This window comes from Arvicola amphibius, chromosome 1, assembly GCF_903992535.2.
Source record: "Arvicola amphibius chromosome 1, mArvAmp1.2, whole genome shotgun sequence".
In the NCBI taxonomy this organism is placed as follows: domain Eukaryota; kingdom Metazoa; phylum Chordata; class Mammalia; order Rodentia; family Cricetidae; genus Arvicola; species Arvicola amphibius.
In genome coordinates, this window is record NC_052047.1 from 92,027,346 (window position 1) to 92,048,122 (window position 20,777).

Below are 20,777 nucleotides of genomic sequence, written 5' to 3' on the forward strand. Positions count from 1 at the left end.
CTTCCATGATCTCATGTAAGCAGCAGACTCATCTCAGAGCCAGCATCCAACCAAGCCTGGCCCTTCCGATGCTAGCGTTCTGCTTTAATAGGGCCATCAGTTAGGCTCTTCCCTACAAAGGAGGCAGGCATCTCAAAAACAAAGCTACATTAGAGTTCACTAATATCACCCAGAATCAACATGTTTACCTCACTTATCAAGATTCTCCTCCAGAAAATCATTTTTTAATATTTATTTATTTATTATGTATACAGCTTTCTGTCTGTGTGTATGTCTGCAGGCCAGAAGAGGGCACCAGACCTCATTACAGATGGTTGTGAGCCATCATGTGGTTGCCGGGAATTGAACTCAAGACCTTTGGAAGAGCAGGCAATGCTCTTAACCACTGAGCCATCTCTCCAGCCCCAGAAAATAATTCTTAATTGCAGAATTTACCAGGAGACAAGCCCACACTTGTTTCTTCAAAGCTGTTTTCCCTCCTAAAGGTGCTTACCAGCCTCTCTCCGGAGAGGACCTCCAGCAGCTTGATGAGCATCCGTCCATCTCGGAGGTCGGTGTACAGGTCTGTGATGCGGCAGGACACTCGGGCGAGGTGGGAGTTGACCCACTTGGTGAAGGTCTTCTTCTGTACGGCTTCACGCTCATCTGCAAGCAGAGGAGAACTCACTTTACCACCAACCCAGCAGGGCAACAGCAGGTGTAAGCCGCCCAACTCAACTGTCCACACAGCAAGAAGGGATCAGCAAAACTAAACTCAAACGAAACTTCCACTCAGCTCTTCCTCTGGAATGCTGGGATCTGGACAATGCTCGCACAAGTCAACTCCCAGGCTTGCAGCCAGAGGAATACAGCAGATGACAGAATGGACTTAATCAATTTGACTACAGAGCTTCTGGTGACATTATTCATCTACGATTCCCCCAAAAGGCGAGGGTCATACATGAAAGGGCATGGGGCACAGAAACTTGGGGAGACAGCAGGAAACCGCTTCCCTTGGCACAAAAGCTGAGGTAACACCTGACAAGGGAAGTTCACTCATGTGAACAACAGAGAAAACAGGTAACAAGGTGAAGTGTGAAGGTATCTGTCAAAAGGAAGGGACACTCAGGGCCCAGGGTTTCAACAATAGCCTGAGACTGCCTTCAGTGTCCCCTACAAAGTAAGCGTACAATGATCATCTCCAAACCTTTAACACTCACTGAAAAGGACCCTGCTGGGATACAATTCAGAGTACAGTCACCAAAATTTCAGGTCATCTGGGAAACAGTATTAAGTTGTTTAAGCCTCAGTGATCCAGGTTCTGTCCAACTCAAATCTAAAACTAAATCAAAACTCAACATTGACCCTGAGAACTGGCCCTTTGAGGCACCCACAAATAGGATTCTACTCTTTCTGTTTCTGCAGGATCCTCTAACGAGGTTGCTGAAGAGGCATCCAGAGTATACCCTGGAGCTCCCCCAGTCCCCAATTTCCTGACTGTGGATACAGAACCAAATAACTGCCATTTATATACCTATCTCTGGTTCCACCAGAGCTGAGGCCCTACTCCCAGTGCAAACGCTCCACAAAGGCATTTCCAACAGCTGCTGTATTGAAAAAAGCACCAGGTAGCACATAAAACTCACTGAGCTCCTGGGTGGTCAGGGGACAGCAAGCAGTGCCATATTGGGAAGGCTGTGCTGATGCCTATGCCCGTCAAACACAGTAAGGCAATGTGAGGCAGAGACAATGCCGGACAAGCTTCGACTGCTGCGCCCCAAGACAGGCACCTGCCAAGACACCCAGGCCTCCTGCTGCAGTTACAGATCCGTGCGTAAGGGTCAACCTTTCCCTAAGGAACAGCCCATCTACTCAGAAAGAGGGTCCTTCTTCAGGGACAAGGACTAACCAGAAACAAAGGACCAGAAAGGGTGGGACTGGGGAAGTAAGAAAAGACGGAAGGGCAGACTGCAGTCTACAAAAGGAGCCATGCTAGTAACATCCTGACAGGTTAAGACCACATACATTATTAATCTCACAATCATCATGATGGATGGTAACTTTATCACCACAGCGGTGGGTGGGGTAGTTTTTGTTGTTGTTGATGGTTAAGGTTTGGCTATTTTTGAAAGAGGCAGGTGAATCTCTGTGAGTTCGTCAGACTGATCTACAAAGTGAGTCCCAGGAAAATCAAGGCCTTACAGAGAAACTCCTGTTTTGAAAAAACAAAATAAATAAATACAAATAAATAAATAAAATTATAGTTTCTTGTATATACTACAAGAAGCTGGAAAATGTCTTTAACAGGGTCCCTGATGGATATGAATTTGAAATTAATAAAATTTATGCCCTGGCAATGTTGAAGCATGCATGGACAGCCCGTACAAAGTGGTTCTATTGATTTTGTTCATATTGGGTTTCATGGTCTAAGTTGATGAGGACGACTGACCAGGTCTCTTCCTCAAGACGGCACCAGATCTCATTACAGATGGCTGTGAGCCACCATGTTGTTGCTGAGAACTGAACTCAGGACCTCTGGAAGAGCAGGCAGTGCTCTTAACTGATGGCTTCCCAGACTATTAATGTTTGGGGTTCAAAGTTACTAACAAACCCAATCTATCTAGTGAATAAGATCAACATGAAAACCAGCTTAAACTATTTCTCAATAAACAAATACAGTATGTGCCACAGCCTCCCACTGTCCCTTTGGGTGACTCCCACATTGAAGTAACACTGGTGGCTTCTTTCAGATTCAGAAGTAGGAGCCTCCCCCAGATTTGCAGCTCCACCCCAGCACCCACTCCCCATGAAGGGACAGAGGTCAAGGGTGGGAGCGGAGAAAACATGTTTCCCAGAGCTGTGGTATGCCTCGGAAACTCTACAAAAGGGGAAGGAAAGAAAAGGAAAAGAAACTGAAAAGTAAAAGGAACGAGAAGTTTTGTTCTTCTTCCTGTATGTCTTCCCCTCAGTTTCAGACTTAGGAAGAACACTAGAAAAATCCGAGACTCAGCTCCACAGGATGCCACCACCACACGGACAAAGCATAGACTCTGCCCAGGACCAGACAGGAACAACTCCTGTGACTGAGGAGGGCAGAGACACAAAACCAGGCAGCTCATGTGTCATCCTATGACAGTGTGTGTGGAACAAGCACTTCTGAGGCAACAAGGAGGGGAGGATCTACCCAGTGGCCCAGCTGAGGATGAGGGAACCGTCCCCGGAGACCTAGTCCTTTGTTCCACCCTTCCTGGGAAGGCAAATGACATCATTCCTGTACTCCCCCACTCCACCCCAGAGAGGCTAGGGGAGATAGGCCAGACGCCTGCAGAGGAACAGGAGGCCCTTGGCATAGACAATGGAAGACGAACCAGAGGGTTTCCAAGCACAAGCTGCTGTAGCTGGCCACATACGCTACAGGAGGAGGCAGTGCCAACTTTCACTCTTACCAACCCGAGGAGACTGCAGTGAGGCGGGAAAGGGGTCCCTTTAAGTGCCACACTGACCTGATTAACTATGGTCCCTGGAGGACACAGAGAAATGCCTAAGAGTCATTTTGTTTTATGTGGGGACTGAAGGATAGGTGCAGAGGCCGGGACACTGCTAAACGCCCTGTACACCACCGTCTCTACAGAAAATCATTCAGCCCAAAGTGCTGATGATGCCAGGGCTGAGAAATTCCTGTTTAAAGGTTCAACTACAGCTGGAATTAGGGTGATCAGACTACACGAGCTATAGAGGAACGCCTGAATTTAGGGTTTTGTTCACTCGTCTTTCTCTCTGCCTACATCAAAGCCTTTCTGAGCCTAACAGAATGCACACACTGACAGGAAGCACCTGCCTTCAGGTACACTCATTGCACAAAGAGCTGCAAAGCAGAAAAGCAGGCAACCCTCACGTGGGCCAATGATGTGGGCATGTGGCTTACCCCGATACCCTACTCTCTGCTTACCTGCGAAGGGCCTTGTACAGCTGTTACCAAACCCAATCACACAAATACATAAGGAGTCACCTAAAGATTGTTAGCATTAAACAGAATGGAAATACGCACAGCAGTACCCAGACTATTATACCTGCTCATTAGATTAGTTACTGCTGTGCTCTCCAGCAGAGAAGCACTCTGCATTCAAACCATTTAAGGAATTGACCAGGGATGGTGGGATCGTACAATCTAAAGTGGAACAATCCTTCAGAAGCCATCTAAACCAATTTCCTTTCTTGAGTGAAATAATCTCTTCTTCAACACTTGGGTTGTCATTTAAAATTTCTAAGCTGAGCCTTTTGGTATAAGCAGGGGACCTACAAGAGTACAGGCCCATCCTAGACCACTGTAGGTGAAACCTTGACTCAATCAAAATACAATGTAAAAGAGGGCTGCGGCTGCCAGGAGTACCGTGCTTGCCTAGCAGGTGCATTGTCCATGGTCCAGTGACCAATATCCTCTAAGCTAAAAAGATAAATGAGTACAATCCCGACAGGGTTTGTAAGACCACACATACACACGTGTGGCAGGAGGTTATACGGCAGACTATACAAGACAATGTCTCATTTCTAATTGTTCATACAGCTAATGGCAATTACTGAGCATTTATATAGCTCAGTCCAGACTAAGTATCTACAGTTGTCATAACTTTATCATGAGGGAGGAACTGACCCTTCAAGCAGGCTGGTTCCAGAGTCAGGCCTCTCAATGACAGGACAACAGTATCTCATGTACAGCACTGGGGGAGGTGGAAGGACCACACATTCCACCAGAGTCAGACCAGCCATCACTTTACCGCCCTAACTCACATCTTCTGAGTGTGCTTCATTCTTAGGATGATGTTTCCACACAGACTAGATCTAGATCTGCCTCTGTTGCCCACCACAGCCTGTTCCATCTTCAAAGCCAGAGAGCAAATTTTTCCTTCCAGATTTAGACACTCCACGGTATCACCTTCCATGACAGTCTTTTCAACAGCTAGTACATCCAGAAATAGAGATGGGGGAAATTAAATAAAGTACAGAAAAGAACCAGTAGTCCTGCATGAACAGACCCAGGCAGGTAGTCCCGAGTGTGAAGACCCAGGCAGGTAGTCCCGGGTGTGAAGACCCAGGCAGGTAGCCCTGAGTATGAAGAATCAGGCAGGTAGCCTCGACTGTGAAGACCCAGGCAGGAAGGCTGCAAGCTCTACAGACTCTGGTCAGTAAGAAGTACCAAGCAGACAAGGACAGCCACCCTCACAGGATGGTCACATGTACATCAGCTCTGATAGTGGAATCCTGTGGTTCACTCACTCCAAAAAGCAGACTTTCACTGCAGTAAGGCCTGCAACAACACTCTATAATGCATGGTAAGCCATTTCCCCAAAGCTCCCTGGACCCTTAGAACAACTGCCAAAGAGGCAGAACCCCAAAGGCTTGGTGTCCCCAGCCAATAGCTGTGGGGCTGCTGCTAGAAGGGGAGGGTGGGTCGCACATGTTACTTGTCTTTCTCATTCTTCAGTTATATACAAGGTAACAATGAACTAGGCTCCACCCTCTCTTCTAAGTGCCCTTGATACTCTGCTTTGCATTACCCAATAACTTGAAATTTCACTTCACGGCATATCTTTAAAAAGATGATTAGATATTTAGAACAGAGCAACAATTTTGGATGACAGTTAAGCCAAAAAGCAGTGGGTAATATTCCCTCCATAACATTCCCTATTAGAAGTACCTAGTCTACTTCTTAAAAAGATTTATTTATTTATTATGTATATATATGGTGTTCTGCCTGCGTGTATACCTGCATGCCAGAAGAGGGCATCAGATATCATTATAGATGGTTAACGAGCCATCACATGGTTGCTAGGAATTAAACTCAGGACTTCTGGAAGAGCAGCCAGTGCTCTTAACCTCTGAGCCACCTCTTCAGTCCCCACAGTCTACTCTTCTTTAAAGAGTGGACTCAACAGTTCTGGAAAACTGCAATGCATCAGTACCTATTCAGTCTGGAAAATGTGTTAATAGCAATCACACATTTTCTTAGCATTGGCCGAGTTATATACAACAGCAGCTTTGATTAACATAAGGGTCCTGCCAGAGAAACGACCAGACAGCATCTCACTGCGACATTTCTCTGCAGGGGCTACAGCACCCATATTGACCAGAGTTTTAGCTATGGAAAAAATGGGAGTCAGGAAAGGAGGCAAAGTCACCAAACATTCTGGGGGAAAAGTAGGGAGAGAAACGGAATGGTTTATATCTGGATTATACCCCTGTGGTCTCAGCCTCCATCACTGGGGTTACTGGCAGGTACTACTGCTATTCCCATCAGATTCTTATCTAATTGTGCTAACGTAACGGCTTGCCATAGGCGACGGGAATGGCATAATTTTCAACCAAGTTAAATGCAGACTTGGGTTCTAAGTAGTAAAAGGGGTTTTAAGAATGGACGCTAACAAGTAAGAGGGGGTGGCAAGGTCTGGAGAACGTATTCCACAGCTGGAAATTCAAAGGAAGTTGAACTTCCGTGTCTAATGTAAGGTCTCATACACTTAGTAAACTGTAAGTTTAGCTGGGAAAACAAAAAGTTAAAAAGTGACAAAAGACTATAAAGACGCGAAGATCAGACTCTAAGAGCATGACCTTGGCACTGTACTTTATACTTGCTCTGAGCCTTTCTCTTCATTTTAACTCATCTTGAGCATCCCTGCTTAGATCACTGGCCCGCAGTGCTTTTTCCAAGTCTGCCTACCGCACTGACAGTCCAAATCAGACTCCAGCTTCCCAGAAGCCCAGGTAGCTGGGCTTCATTTGAGGGACTTCTCTGGTACACCGTCCCGTGTTCCCACCCAGCAGGTCTTGTTCATCATGCTCTGAGCTCACACCCAAGTACCTTCTTTGTACTACCTCTGCTTGTATTGCTGCTTTTGCTACAAAGACATTTTCCTTGCTCTCACTTTTTAAAATACAAGCCAAGATGAGCGACCAGGAGAAGCCCTGGGTGTCAGCAGTCACAGTCTCATTCTCTGCTACTTATCCAGTATGTGTTCTGTTCTCTACCACCCTGCAGACCCCTGAAGGACAACAGCTCCGTGCTTCACCCGCTTAGAGTCTTATCCAGCTACTTGGCACAAGAAACATCACCCACACTTTCAGTGCCCAGAAAGGAGGCTCTTAATAAATCTTCTGCAACTAGTGGCAGTCCCCCTGAAACCAAGGAGGGAAGAAATCCCTAAGCAGAGACATATTCTAATCAATTAAACATTATCATTGTGAGGAAAAAAAAAAGACCTCTCACAATTGAAGTGTTTTTATAATTGTTTTCTAATGTCTAAAATGTAAATATAATTCTGTTAGTTTCAGATAAAGTCTAAAAAAAACCAACCTAAAGAGTTTGACAATTTTTGTTTTGAAATGCCTGTAAAGCCACAAACCACGCAAAACATATAACAACATTATTTTAACATAGGAAAGCATTAACACAGTAGTTGGAGAGATGGCTCCGTGATTAAGAGCATTGGCTACTCTTCCAACAGACCAGGGTTCAAGTCCTAGCATCCATATGGAGGCTCACAACTGTCTTTTAACTCCTCTTTCAGGATATTCCTGACACCCTCTTCTAGCCTTCATGGGCACTTCACACACACGGTACAGACATACATTCAGGCAAAACACCCACATACATAAAATAACAAAATTCAAAAATTAATATAGGGCTAGCAAAACGGCTCAGCAAATAAAGGCACCTGCCGCTAAGCCTGATATCCTGAGATCAATTCCCAGGGACCCCCATGGCAGGAGGGAATCGGTTTCTCCAAGCTGTCTTATGACCTCCACACGCGCTTCAGCACCCACATAGTCACCTGTAAGTACATATATGCACACCAAATAGAAAATTTAAATGTAATCGATAAAAAAAAAAAGAGGGCTGGAGAGAAGACTCAGCAGTTAAGAAAGAATGTTGCTCTTGCAGAAGAACCAGGGTTTGGTTCCCAGCACCTACATGGCAGCTCAGAACGATGTGTAACTCCAGTTTTAGGGGATCCAACACCCTTTTCTGACCTGCTTGGACACCAGGCATGCATATGATACATATCCATACATGAAGGCAAAACACTTATAAACATAAAACATAAAATAATTAGAAAGATTCAAACAAGGTCAATTGTTATAAGACTAAAAACTTCAATGGTTTGAATTTTCTCCCCCCTTTTAAGGAAGGAGAGAGGTTCTGATGAAATACTAGGATGGGAAGGAGATCCCGTTTATGTCTTAGCTTGAAAAAAACAAAGAGCACCGTGCACAAAGACAGCAGGAAACCAGCAACAAGCAACTGGTCTTAGTGATAGCAACACAACTGGTCTGAGACAACAAGAGGAAGGAAGCCCATCTCCCAAAGCCTCCCTGGGCCTTCAGAGAGCATTCTTGCTGGCATATAAATAGAACTTGAATTAGAAAACCTCTCCTAACAGCCCCTCTGATGAACAAAACACACGTAAACATCTTGCACAAATGCACGCAGAGACTAGGGTATCTCAGAGGCAGCACACTCGCTCAGCATTCCTAAGGCCCTAGAATAAATCCCCAGCATAATCACAAATCAAAAAAGGCACACGTAGCTGACATGTACATCTGCAGAACATAAAACCAGTGGCGAACTCTGTGCCGCCTGCACTCTACGTCGGACAAACAGCCCTGTCTTCTGAGCAGCACAGCTTGGAGTCTGGCATGGCAGAGCCTCGGCAAGGACACACCCCTATATGCCCCTCCAGTCCTACTTCAAAGTGAACCCCTTGAATACATAATCTACAAGAAGCCATGACAGTAGTGTGAGCTGGGGTTATGGCCACAGCTTCCTTTGAAAAGTAAGAGGGAAAAGAAATGGAATTACTTCTTTGAAAATGAGATCTAGGAGTCGATGTGAATTAACAACAGTGTACAGCGCCCACACCAGGAAGAGGTAAGGAGGTCTACAGTTACAGGCACAGGACTCCATAGAAAACGTTCAGAAAAGTATTCACGGAAAACGGCACCCTTCAAAACTGCTTCCGCAAGGAAAGCACATCGTGAACCTAGTAATCGCTACTCTCCAACTCCACCCAACACAGCAGAGGAGAGCGCCTGGAACCGCTGTCAAGGAGAAATGGGAAGTAGGCCAATGGAGTCCCCCATCTTCCCGTGCACCAGTGTTAGGACCTTCGCTGGCTTTGGCTTAGTGTTTAGTATAATCCGTTAACTACAGGAGGAAACTGAGACACAATGCTTTGGTGACTCAGCAGAGAATACACTGGCAGCAAAGACACATCTGAGCTAAAACTCCCTTCTCCCGGAACCCCAGAGCCTCAAAGCTCTGTCACATCCCACACTGTCGAGGGAAAACAGATACTGGTGGGCTTGCTAAAGCTAGGGGGCAGCAGGAACACAACTCTCCACCTCCAGTCAGTTTCTTTCTGATGTTTAAAGATGAAATCAGTGGAAGAAAGGGACAAGGAAGAAGTATAGGGCTGAGAAGCTGGCCCAGTCAGTCCCTTCAATCCCCAGCTCCCACATACAAAACCGAGTCTGGAGGCATGTCCTTGTAATCCTAGCGCCAGGCCAGCCAGCCCAGCTTAATTAGTAAGTCCTGGGCACAAATAAAAGATCTTATCTCAAAACAAGACGGATGGTACCAAGCAACTGACACCTGAGGTTGTTCTCTGGCGTCCACATTCACAGTACATGTGCTGTACTGACGTACATATATAGAAGAACAAATTATAAATGAAAATCTTAAGGTAGCAAAGACATAGGTGTCAGTAAATTTCAGTTTATGGTCTATTTTTGTATAACCTGGGAGGAGCTAGAGCCCCTACCTCCCTTAATTGTTCAGGCAAGCCTTGAACTAACTTATCCATCCCCCTGCTGCAGCCTCCTAAGGAGCTGGGATCACAGGTCTGCACACTGGACATATTCAGCTTTGAAGACAATGTTCAAAAAAGAGAGTGATACACTACAAAAACACCCTTTGTGGCCCACAAAAGCCTAGCTTAGTAATCACGTTATCGTTATAATAAAGTCTCTCATTTTAGGTTTCGAACACTTTTGTAATAGTACCACAATCAGTCTAAGCATGCCAGGTAGCACTCCACAGCTCTGTGCTAAGCCGGCTGATGCGCCAGAGTGACACACATTCTTCAGTGTTGCTGCTGCAACAGTGCCCACAGGCAGATGAACTTGGGGCCCCTTCCCCATGCTTCTGTCTAAGCCACCTGTCAGAGTTCAAGGTAGCACCTACACATTAAGAGAGTTAGCAAGAGCTGGATGCAGAAGGCTGGATTTCCTAACTGGTGGCATTCTTTCTGAAGGGCATTCACGTCCCATCACCTCTCCTTCCCCAGCACTCCCTGGAAGGAGGGTGAAGTAGTTTCAAGGTAAACAGAAGGGAACGTGTAGTCATAAATTAGGACAAAGTTTCAACACATGCAACACCAGATCCTTAGTCACGAAGTTATATGCCAGAATGCTTTACCGACGGAGACTAGTACCTACCACCATAGCAGGCACAGCAGGGTGAAACACAAAAGTAGCCCAACAGCAGCACATGAAGCTCGGGTGAGCTGCTTGTTTGTGACAATTTCTCTAATAATGCTTTCTGAGGAGCAGTAAGGGGTCTGTGGGGTGGATCAGGAGGTAAGGATACTTGCTGCCAAGTCTGATGATCTGAGTTTAATCCCTGGAACCTACATTAAGAACCAATTCCTCAGCTGGGCGGTGATGGCACACGACTTAATCCCAGCACTTGGGAGGCAGAGGCAGGAGGAGCTCCCTGAGTTTGAGGCCAGACTGGTCTGTAGAGTGAGCTCTAGAGCAGGTTCCACAAAAGAGAAACCCTGTCTCAGAAAAAAAACAACAAACAAATCAAAACTCTAACCAACCTATCATGTGGCACACACATACATTGGTAAAATTAGGATTCTCTATAGCTATAGAGAAAGTACCTCACTTGGCACAGCGCCTGCCAACCATACTGGAAGTCATAGGTTTGCATCCTAGTACCACGCAAACAGGATGTTAAAAGTGCACACCTAAGATTACAAGTTCAAGGCTAGCTTGGCTGTAATACATCCTGACTGTGAACCAGGCTTGGGTCATCATAGAATGAGACTGTCTCGGGGAAACCAAAATCAAATGAACAGAACGAATTTAAAAACTGGTCTCTGTCTCAAGGAACATTACAAATTGGTCACCTAAACATAACCCACGAAGTTATGGCCTCCTGTAGAAACTATCAGGGTTGAAATGACATTGATCTACCTCAACTTCAATGTCAAACTCCACAATGCAATTGGGAAAGGGAGGAGGACTGTCAGCCACACCGGGATTCCAGATAACTAGTGACTGAAAGAACAAAAGGTTGTTTAATCCAATGATGAGACACATCTGATGTAACCTAACTTAAAATATACCACTGTCTCAAGTCAGCATTTTACTTCTCAGATTATTTTTCATTTAGGAAGTGATCCATCGAATCACAAGTTCTAACGCAATTCACAGTCCCAAAATCAGTTAGCCAACTACTCCAATGCCTGAAGTTTACGATGATCAACAGTTAGCCATAAAGGCCTCTCATTTCGTTCTTTACATCTGGGTTAATCAGTCAATGAGTGTATCGGTTACTTTTCTGTTGTCTGACCAAAAGTGACTTATGAAGGAAGTTCATCTTTGCTCATGGCTCTGAGGGAGAGTCTAAAATGGTGCTGAAGGCGTAGCACAGAGAGCTGGGCAGGAAGCTGAAAGAGAGATCACATCTCAACTACACTCAGGAAGCGGAGAGAATTTCAGAAGCCACACTAAAAACTCAAAGCTATCCTCAGTGACTATGTCCTCCAGCAAGCCTCCACCTTCTGAAGGTTCTATAACAACCTCCACCTCCCACCCTACGGCCACCCTGCAACCAGTGCCACCAATCAGGGGCCAAGTGCTCGACTATGTGAGCCTATGGGGGACATTTCTCATTCAAACCACCAAGAGTAACTAATTATCGAGGAGACAGTATGAGATACTGGAAAGGGCTTTTAACCATATTTCGAGTTCTTTCCCAGGCTGGTGGGCTAGCTCAGCAGGTAGAATCACTTGCTGCGAAGGAGAACAATCTGAGCTTGATACCCATAACCCACACGTGGTATGTCCATGCCGATATCCATACATAAATGAACAAAACACCAAGGGAGTTCTTTCCCAAAGGACTAAGCAGCGATGATGTTCAGTTCCTTAAGAATCTGGAGCATTAGCCAGTTTTACTTTCAGAGCCCGGAGACAGACGTCACCACAACACAGCATCAAACATGAAACCCTTCCTCATTTCCTGTGTGGCTTTCCTCAACCTCACCCAAGCCAACCAAACACTACAGCTCTGGCTGGCAGACCCGCAAGTATGCACTGTGCACAGCCTTGTTTTAAAGGTGGAAGACCTGGGGTGGAAATGACCTGATTCAACCACCTGCTGTATTGGTGAGATAGCAGGGCAGTTAATAGCTTCTGTCAGTGGGTTTTGTACTTTAAGTCAAATAAAATTTTTATTCCTAAGAACATAACCAAAGCCTTAAACCCACTTGCATAGATGTTGCAGAAAACTCAAGCAGGCATCTGCCTTTAAACTGCTGATCTAGCCAAACTTAATTTTTTTAAAAATATTCATTTATGATGTATACAATATTCTGTCTGTGTGTATGCCTGCAGGCCAGAACAGGGCACCAGACCCCATTACAGTTGGTTGTGAGTCACCATGTGGTTGCTGGGAATTGAACTCAGGACCTTTGGAAGAGCAGGCAATGCTCTTAACCTCTGAGATATCTCTCCAGCCCCCAAACTTAATTTTTTTAATGACAAAAAATATAAAGCTTTGAACTGAAAAAAAAAAATAAGTTTTTCTGTTTTCTTTGTTCTGGACATTTATGCCTGTCATTAAACATCGATGCAAATCTGTCTGCACCAACACGCCTGCTCCGTTTATTTCACCTCCTGCAAGGTGTGGGGACATAGCTGTTTGTAGTTCTGCCAGTATAGAGGAGGGGTGGGGCAGGGTAAACTAGGCTCCTTATAGAGAAAGTGCTACGCTAGTTAACTCTTGCTTTAGCAATTTGCTCTTCCAATGGCATTACATTGCTTAAGCCATTTCTCCTCGACAGCCATTATAAAGATAATAACCTCCGATCAGTGTAGGAAGGGCTCTCTGGAGGCTCCAGCATGCTCTACAGGCACTACAGACAGTGGAAATGCCGCTTTCAGGACTAGGTGAAAGCACATGAGAATTAAACTATAATCCCATTCCTTACACTGGGAAGATGAATCCTGTCACTTTGGCAAACACGTGGAGCCAACTTGCACACTTGTATGTGGCTGGAAGAAGGATATAGTATGTACCTCTACCTACAGACATCAACACTCTATAAAACTTACAAGAACAAAGATATATACGATGATACCTACATATTTTAAAATATGTATACCTAACAACAGTAAAAACAAAAGAAAGAACTAGAAACAACAAAGGTTAGGTAATTAAAACACGACAGATTCACAAAACTATGTCCACATTAAAAATAAGGAAACCCAGGAAGATGACTGCATATTACTAAATGTAGGGAATCTACAGACCATATTTAAAAGCATATAGTGCACTGTACAATGAATGTTTAAATGTAAGTTATGCATGTAAAGGCACAGAAGTATGCTTATAAACTGTTAGTCATAATTATCTCAAGGAGCAGAAGCAAAAATAGTCATTTCCTTCCATATGCAGATTTCTGTGTTGTTGGCTAACTTCTTGTTTTAAAACAAGCACATACCAATTTTGAATATTCAGAAGCCATTTCCATTTGAGTGGAAGACACTGGACCACTGACACAGAGAACTCAGACATGCCAAAAGGGCCGAGACCCACGATAGCAAGACTTTGTTTCAGAACAAGAACAAGAAATATGTATTTGCTGGCACAAGCCTTTGATTCCAACACTCGGGAGGCGGAGGCAGGCAGATCTGAGTCTGAGGTCAGTTTGTTCCACAGTGTGAGCTCCAGGGCAGTCAGGGCTACCCAGAGAAACCCTGTCTCGGATTGCACAAACATGCTGGAACCCTGGAAACACGGACTTAAAAGAGCTAGTTCTGCAGCTTTCTGCCACCATGTACTTTAAACAAACATGAATAATTTACCACTGTACCTGCTTAAAGGCATTATCAGTCTAGAATGAAGGCTCTGAGCAAGTCAAGATTACACAGAACCAATCATCCAGGCGGGTTTCCCCTTCACCATGTCCCTCAGAGCCACCCTGTTCTTGGCCCTGATCATTTCAGGGACCCCATCTCCACCCCAACACGACACCACAAAGGAGCATATATGCATTCAGGGAAGACACAGGGAAAGTTCTTCAACATGATTTGGAGGCAAGCAGTGATTAATTAATAAGACATATAGCTTGAGGTAATTAGCAGCAGCAACAAAAAAACATTTAGTTGAGTGTCTTTTCATTTTAAGGCTGTTCCTATGGACAAATGCTCAGGATTAATGAAGTTTAATGAGACCAACAGCAACTGGCAATTAGTTTGTGAGGAGGAAGCAGTAATAAAAGGGACTGGGACAGTTGTTCTTTAACTATGGGCTGCCCCCAAGCCAAAAAGTGGTCACAGGGCAAATTAAAGGTTAAAAACCAGACAAACACACACAAAAACCAAGCAACAACCACAACTCCCCAAACCAAGGAAACCAAAGCATGAAAGCTGGCTGCAGGATGGCTTGCCAGTCTAGAAGAAGAAACCAATTAGTACTAAGGCCACACAGTCCCAGCCAAGACTCCCTGGAAAGCAGCAACAAAAGATGTCCATGTCTGAACAAGCAGGACAGCCCACAGCGTCAACATAAACCTCTATGAAGCCAGTCTCTCTCCACAGCACTAACAAGATTGCAGGGCTAAGGAGGAAAACAAGCAGTTATACAAATAAATCTCCCATTCTGATAAAAAACAAACAAACAACAACAACAAAACAGTGGATAAAGCAGGAATGGTGGTGCCTACTTAAATCTGCTGGGGAGGCTGAGGTAAAGAATAAACAAGTTCAAGTCCTGATGGCGCTTCAACAAAGTCAGCGTGCCTTAGTGGCAGAATTCTTGCTTGGCACGTTAATCATAACATGCACGTGTGCGCACGCGCACACACACACACGCGCGCACAAAAGCACGCACGCACACACAGGAAGGGAAACACGAGGGAGGAAAGGTGAGAACACAGAATTAAAAAGCTATTACACACATCTGCATGTCCCTCTCCACGCACACAAATACGCAGCTCTGCAACACCACTGATCTTCGCAGATCCCCAGTCCTGAGGATCAACGTGTTCCTCATGTTAGGTGGAACATACAGTCGAAAGGTAACTGCCAACTTGGGCAAGAAGCCTCTGAAGATCTCTGGTTTGCTCCAAGTGTCAAATACTGTTCGGTGCTACATGTAGTTAGTTCCACCTTTAATATCTACCACTTGACATGCCAGCAAGAAAAGAAACCTTACAAAACAGAGATACCCAGAGTAACCTGCGAAAACAGCGCCCCAGACATCACTTGTGACAATCCAGGGTTCCCTCTAGCCACAGTGGAGCCTTGAATTTTCTTGGTATCTATTCCTTTCCCAGGGGGCCCAAGGCTGACAGAAGCAGCCCAGAAGCCCTTCACCTCAGGCCTCACCGCCAATGAGTAAATGAAGGAGGTTAATTATCCACACAACAAAGGCCTGCCACCTGGTCCTAACAACAAAAGAGCAGTTCTCAGAGTTGCTTCTGCCCTGAAGGAGAGAGAAAGGTGTGTGGAGCAGAGGTTGGTTTTCAACCCATTTCCAAGGTCAGTATAGCTAACTGCTCTAGGCTATTTACTTTGACTAGTCACCTGCACTTTCTGAGAAGCAACAAAGTACTTCAATCCAGAAGCCAGAGCTAAAACCAGTCCCTAAATTCTCAAGGATTTATTCTTCCAGACTTAAGGCCGTATGTAAAACACTCACAAAAGGACTTTTTAGAAGCACCTTCACCCAACTCAAAAGCAGGCCCTAGAAGTAATGCTGCTTTCCTGTGATGTTCCCCATGCAGTCAGGGACTTCAGCTAAGTGAACACGGTAGGCTGCTAAACGTGCTAAAGGCACTAAAGAAGGACGCCTGGCTCCTCGGGTACGGGAGTCTCCGTAGGACAAGGTTAGAGTCTACTCAGGCCCAACTAGGGGTCACATGCACAAAATACATCTGAAGAAAATGGCAGGCTGTCCCAATACACCATTTCTTCCTTTGAATCTACCCAGACTCGAGACAAATGTGAATGGTTCCAACTCACTTTGACCATGCACCTGGTACAGCTCCTTCTACATTTCAAATACACTGCGCCCAAAGCGAAGGTAAGATCCCATGACCTATACAAATTCACAACCAGCTTTATGCTTATGGAGAACAAAGGATACAGAATACACATGCTGTCACAGAAGGGTTTCTCCAAAGACAGTTCTGGGGGAAGCAGTGACACTGCGTCTTTCAGACCTTCCCAAGAAAGGGCCGCATCTCCTCTAAGACAATGAAGCCGAAGGACAGGGCCCATCAATTTTATGATGAGTCTGGTGATCCTGGACTGAGTATAATTATCACATACACACAGAAAAAGTCACTACCCGGAGAAACTGCCTCAAATCAAGTTACATCATAAATATGAAAAAAAAAAGCTTGCTTCTCTGGTGCCATCACTAACAACCATGGATTAAACAAACCCTCTCAAACAGTTTTTACATGATTGGAGAAATTCAAAAGGTGGCCTGGAAAATGTGTATGACAGCTGGAAATCTACTTATATTAGGAGGCAATCAAACTCAAAACAGCCATGTTTTACTCACGCGTGGGCATCAGACAACAAGGTGCCCTGCTGGGCCTAAACTTAACAGTGATGGGCAGAGCAGGTGAAAATGTTTAAAGCCAAGAAAATCCAGTAACTAGGAGTGGTGGTGGTGCACATCTTTAATCCCAGCACTCAGGAGGCAGAGGCTGGCGGATCTCTCTGGGTTGGAGGCCAGCCTGGTCTAGAGTGAGTTCCAGGACAGCCAGGACTACACAGAGAAACCCTTCTCGAAAAACAGAAACAAAGTCTGGAAGCAGCCGGTCTGGTTGAAATTCTGACCACACTTCACTAGGGGAGCATTTCTGGCCAGCATGCCTCTGGGCCTGACCGCTTCTCTTCATGATGGAGACAATCTCTCCCGGGGATTCGGTACGGAACACAGGAAGCAAGGCTGCAGAACTTCAGAACTGTACCTGTACAAGCTGAGTATCTGCAAGTCTGGTTTGGCTGTTTGCATTCGGGCTGCTGTGTTGTTCTGGGGGTGGGTGGCAGGGGTGCTTTTTCTTTTTCAGTTGTTTTCTTCGTATAGCAGTGAGCCTCTCTCAGAACCTTGGGGAGCACTCCAATGAATCCGAGTACCCAAGGTATGGCTGTGCATTTATTTACAAAAGCCTTTACATTTGTATCAGAAGTTATATAGTCCTTGCTAACCACAAGAGAACCGAATGCCAGCCACTTGTCTACCACCACTGCTGGCTGCTGAGCAGCAGGTTCTCTGGCCTGGTGCCCGCATTAACTTACAGCCGGCCAGCAAAATGGAGGCAAAAATCACAAATAATAAGCATGAATAATTGAAACGGGGGGGGGACATCTATCACACCCTAGGTAAACTCCCCCTGCTCAGAAGACATAAGCCTGTCATGTGTTTGGCAATTCTTCCACAATTACTCTTTTATATCCCATAACCCAGGAGGTCAGAGAGCTTGCACGTCTTCAAACACCTGCCGTTTCTACTCTTTTAGGATGTAATTTCAGATGACTGACTTTTATACACCCATGTTTCCTGTACATGTATACCTGTAACATGCTTGTTCATCATGCCATCTACTCTCTACTTGTACATCATGCCGTTCCAAGAGCCTGTCCACAATGGGGCTAGGGAGCTTTATCAGTAAGGTTTCAAGTGTGTTTCAGAAATCACAACTATGTCATCAAAACAGCAGAAACACCGAAGAACAAAGTAAGGCCTACAGCCTTCTTCCTGGGCCTCCCTACAGCCCAGCACCGACATTCTAGCTTTCCTCAAGCCGAGCCCAGGCAGGCAGCATCAGGAAGAGGAAAGTCCGGGAGACAGTGGGAAAGCAGACTTATCCTAACTCTGCCGCCATAACTAAACCATGCTGAATGCGGGCACTATGCCCCAGTGTTCGCCCACACATCTGTCTTATACGACAGGCTAATTTCTATCTTAGAAGCAAGCAAGAAAAACAAGGTTCCCTGTTGGAACACAGCTTCCTTAATATACGCAAACAAATTTTCCCTCTCCTTTGGTTCAGAGGATTGTAGACTGATGCAAATGAGTCCCTGAACAAGATACACCCTGAAACGGGGCAGTCTGACTGCCACTGAGTCACTGCAGGTATTTCACCCGGCGGCTCAAACCCAAAGCCCTCACACTGTCTATAGCATGTCAGAAGGATCCTAACTCACAAAATCTCAGCCTCACCTAAAATGAGGCTGGCTGCATACTCTGTCCTCCATGAAGACTATTCACATATGAGAATGTCAGCAATGCCCTTCAAGGTATGTAGACACATTATTTCTTGCTCTTGCAATGTCAGTGATAAGCAAATTAGCTGACTGCACTGTTTTTATGGAAGGATTTAGTCATCAGCAACAACAACTCTGTGAAGACAGGGCCTGGGAAGAAAGCTCAGTCAATAAACCACTTGCTTTGAAAGCTTGGACCCATTCAATCCCTAGACCCCATGTTAAAAACAACAACAAAGAAAGTAAGCCAACGACTCAGGTAGTGTGTGCTTGTGATCTCAACACTGGGGAGGTTAGATAGGCTTAGCCTGCAGTCACCCAGCTTTGGTAGAGGTAAAATTTCTCTAGTGGCTTAGCTGCTTTGCTTTTCTGGTTTTCGGGCTGAACCCCAATATCAGTCTCCGGGTTTTCATTATTCGTGCTACACAGATCTTTCTTTGGTGGTTGCTGACCAGCCAACCCAGGCTAATTAATTAGCACCTAGCCAGTGAGACTCTGTCTCAAAAAACGAAGTCGGGTATAGTGGTGCATGGCTTTAAACCCAGCACTTGGGAAGCCAGGGGGTGGGTCTGTGAGCTCCAGGCCAACCTGGTCTACAGAGATCAAGAGCCTGTCTCAACAAAAACCTGAGCTGGTTAGGGTGACTCAGGCCTGTCATCCTGGCACTTGAGACACCGAGGCAGGAAAACGACTGGCTACCTAACAAGACCCCATGTCAGGGAAAAAGCAACAAAACTTTTAAAACACCACATAACAGACCCTTGAGGAATGACTTCTATCCTCTACATGCACACGTATGTATACACATGTGCGCAGGCGTATCATGAACATTTGCACATGCACACACGCAAAGGAAAAATAGGCGCTAAGTTCAAACAAATGTTAAAAACAGCTTTTGTCTTGCTATAGACTCGCCGTTCCCTATCTGTTTATTACTTGCCAGGTATTTCTTTTCTCTAGAGACATTTCACCTTCAAGTCTCAGGTTTCCCGACTCACAGGACAGACATGATACCACCTACCTACCTCACAGGGTAACTAGCACGAGTGTGCATGGAGGGGAGGGGTGCTTGGTTTTTACCCAGCTTGTGCTGGAAAGCACCCCACGCCTTTTTCTTAAACGTTCATTCAATGAAGAAGCAGCAGCTTGTGGTCTAACTTTGAAACCACGGGTATCAGTAACTCATGTAGAATGTGATGGCAAGGGTATGGCTTCCAACTCCAAACAGGACGGCATTAGTCATACTTCTCATAGTAACACTGGTTCACCATGTGACCAATGTGAGTAGGACCCACCTTAGTACACGTGGTGGGTAACTTAAGCAGCAGCCTGACAACCATGGGTGGCTTTTTGACCCTGGACCAGAAGAGCTGACCTCCAAAGGAAGGAAGGAAACCGTATCTTATACTACCACTCAATGAGTTCGATACCAGCCTGGTTGATAAAGAAGGGAGGGGGGTGGAAGGGGGAAGAGAAACACACACACACACACACACACACACACACACACACACACGAGAGAGAGAGAGAGAGAGAGAGAGAGAGAGAGAGAGAGAGAGAGAGAGAGAGAGAGAGAGAGAGAACTGCAGGAACTGCTGCTAGGCGAGTCATATGGTGGCCACACCCAGCCACACCCAGCCCTCTAAAGATAAGTATCTCAGGAAGGAGTGTGTGCAGTGGTGGTTTAAAACTACTACAGCCATGTGTCAATGCCAGCTCTACCACTAACAGTTGCAAGACAGTGGGTCAGTTACTGTGTCCCTCCAAGCTGAGCTTCCTTGTATGTCAAAAGTCACTTCTGTTCCTATCTCTAGAACTCTTCAGAGCCAAGTGAAAGTAGAATGCAGCCGGGCGGTGGTGGCGCACGCCTTTAATCCCAGCACTCGGGAGGCAGAGGCAGGCGGATCTCTGAGTTTGAGGCCAGCCTGGTCTACAAGAGCTAGTTCCAGGACAGGCTCTAGAAACTACAGGGAAACCCTGTCTCGAAAAAACCAAAAAAAAAAAAAAAAAAAAAGAAAGTAGAATGCATTCAATAAGTTACCAGGAAGCCAGATGTGATGGCACTGGGAGGCTGAGGCAGGAGGACCGTGAGTTTGAGACTACAGTAGGCATCAAAGCAACACCTGTCTCAAGAAACACAAGATAAATAAATACCAGTATTGAATGTGTCTGGTGCATAAAGCGCCCGGGAAATGTTGGCTACTGCCTTTTCCACCAGCAGGAGC

The 20,777-nt window shown here is 45.5% G+C and overlaps 1 protein-coding gene across 1 annotated transcript in view; it reads right to left on the reverse strand.

Moving 5' to 3' along the window:
- Sptbn1 (spectrin beta, non-erythrocytic 1) overlaps nt 1-20,777 on the reverse strand; it is a 127,377-nt gene that overhangs the window by 63,918 nt on the left and 42,682 nt on the right. Inside the window, 1 exon segment of the mRNA XM_038319572.2 lies at nt 494-645. Within this exon segment, the coding sequence (XP_038175500.1) occupies nt 494-645 (152 nt within the window).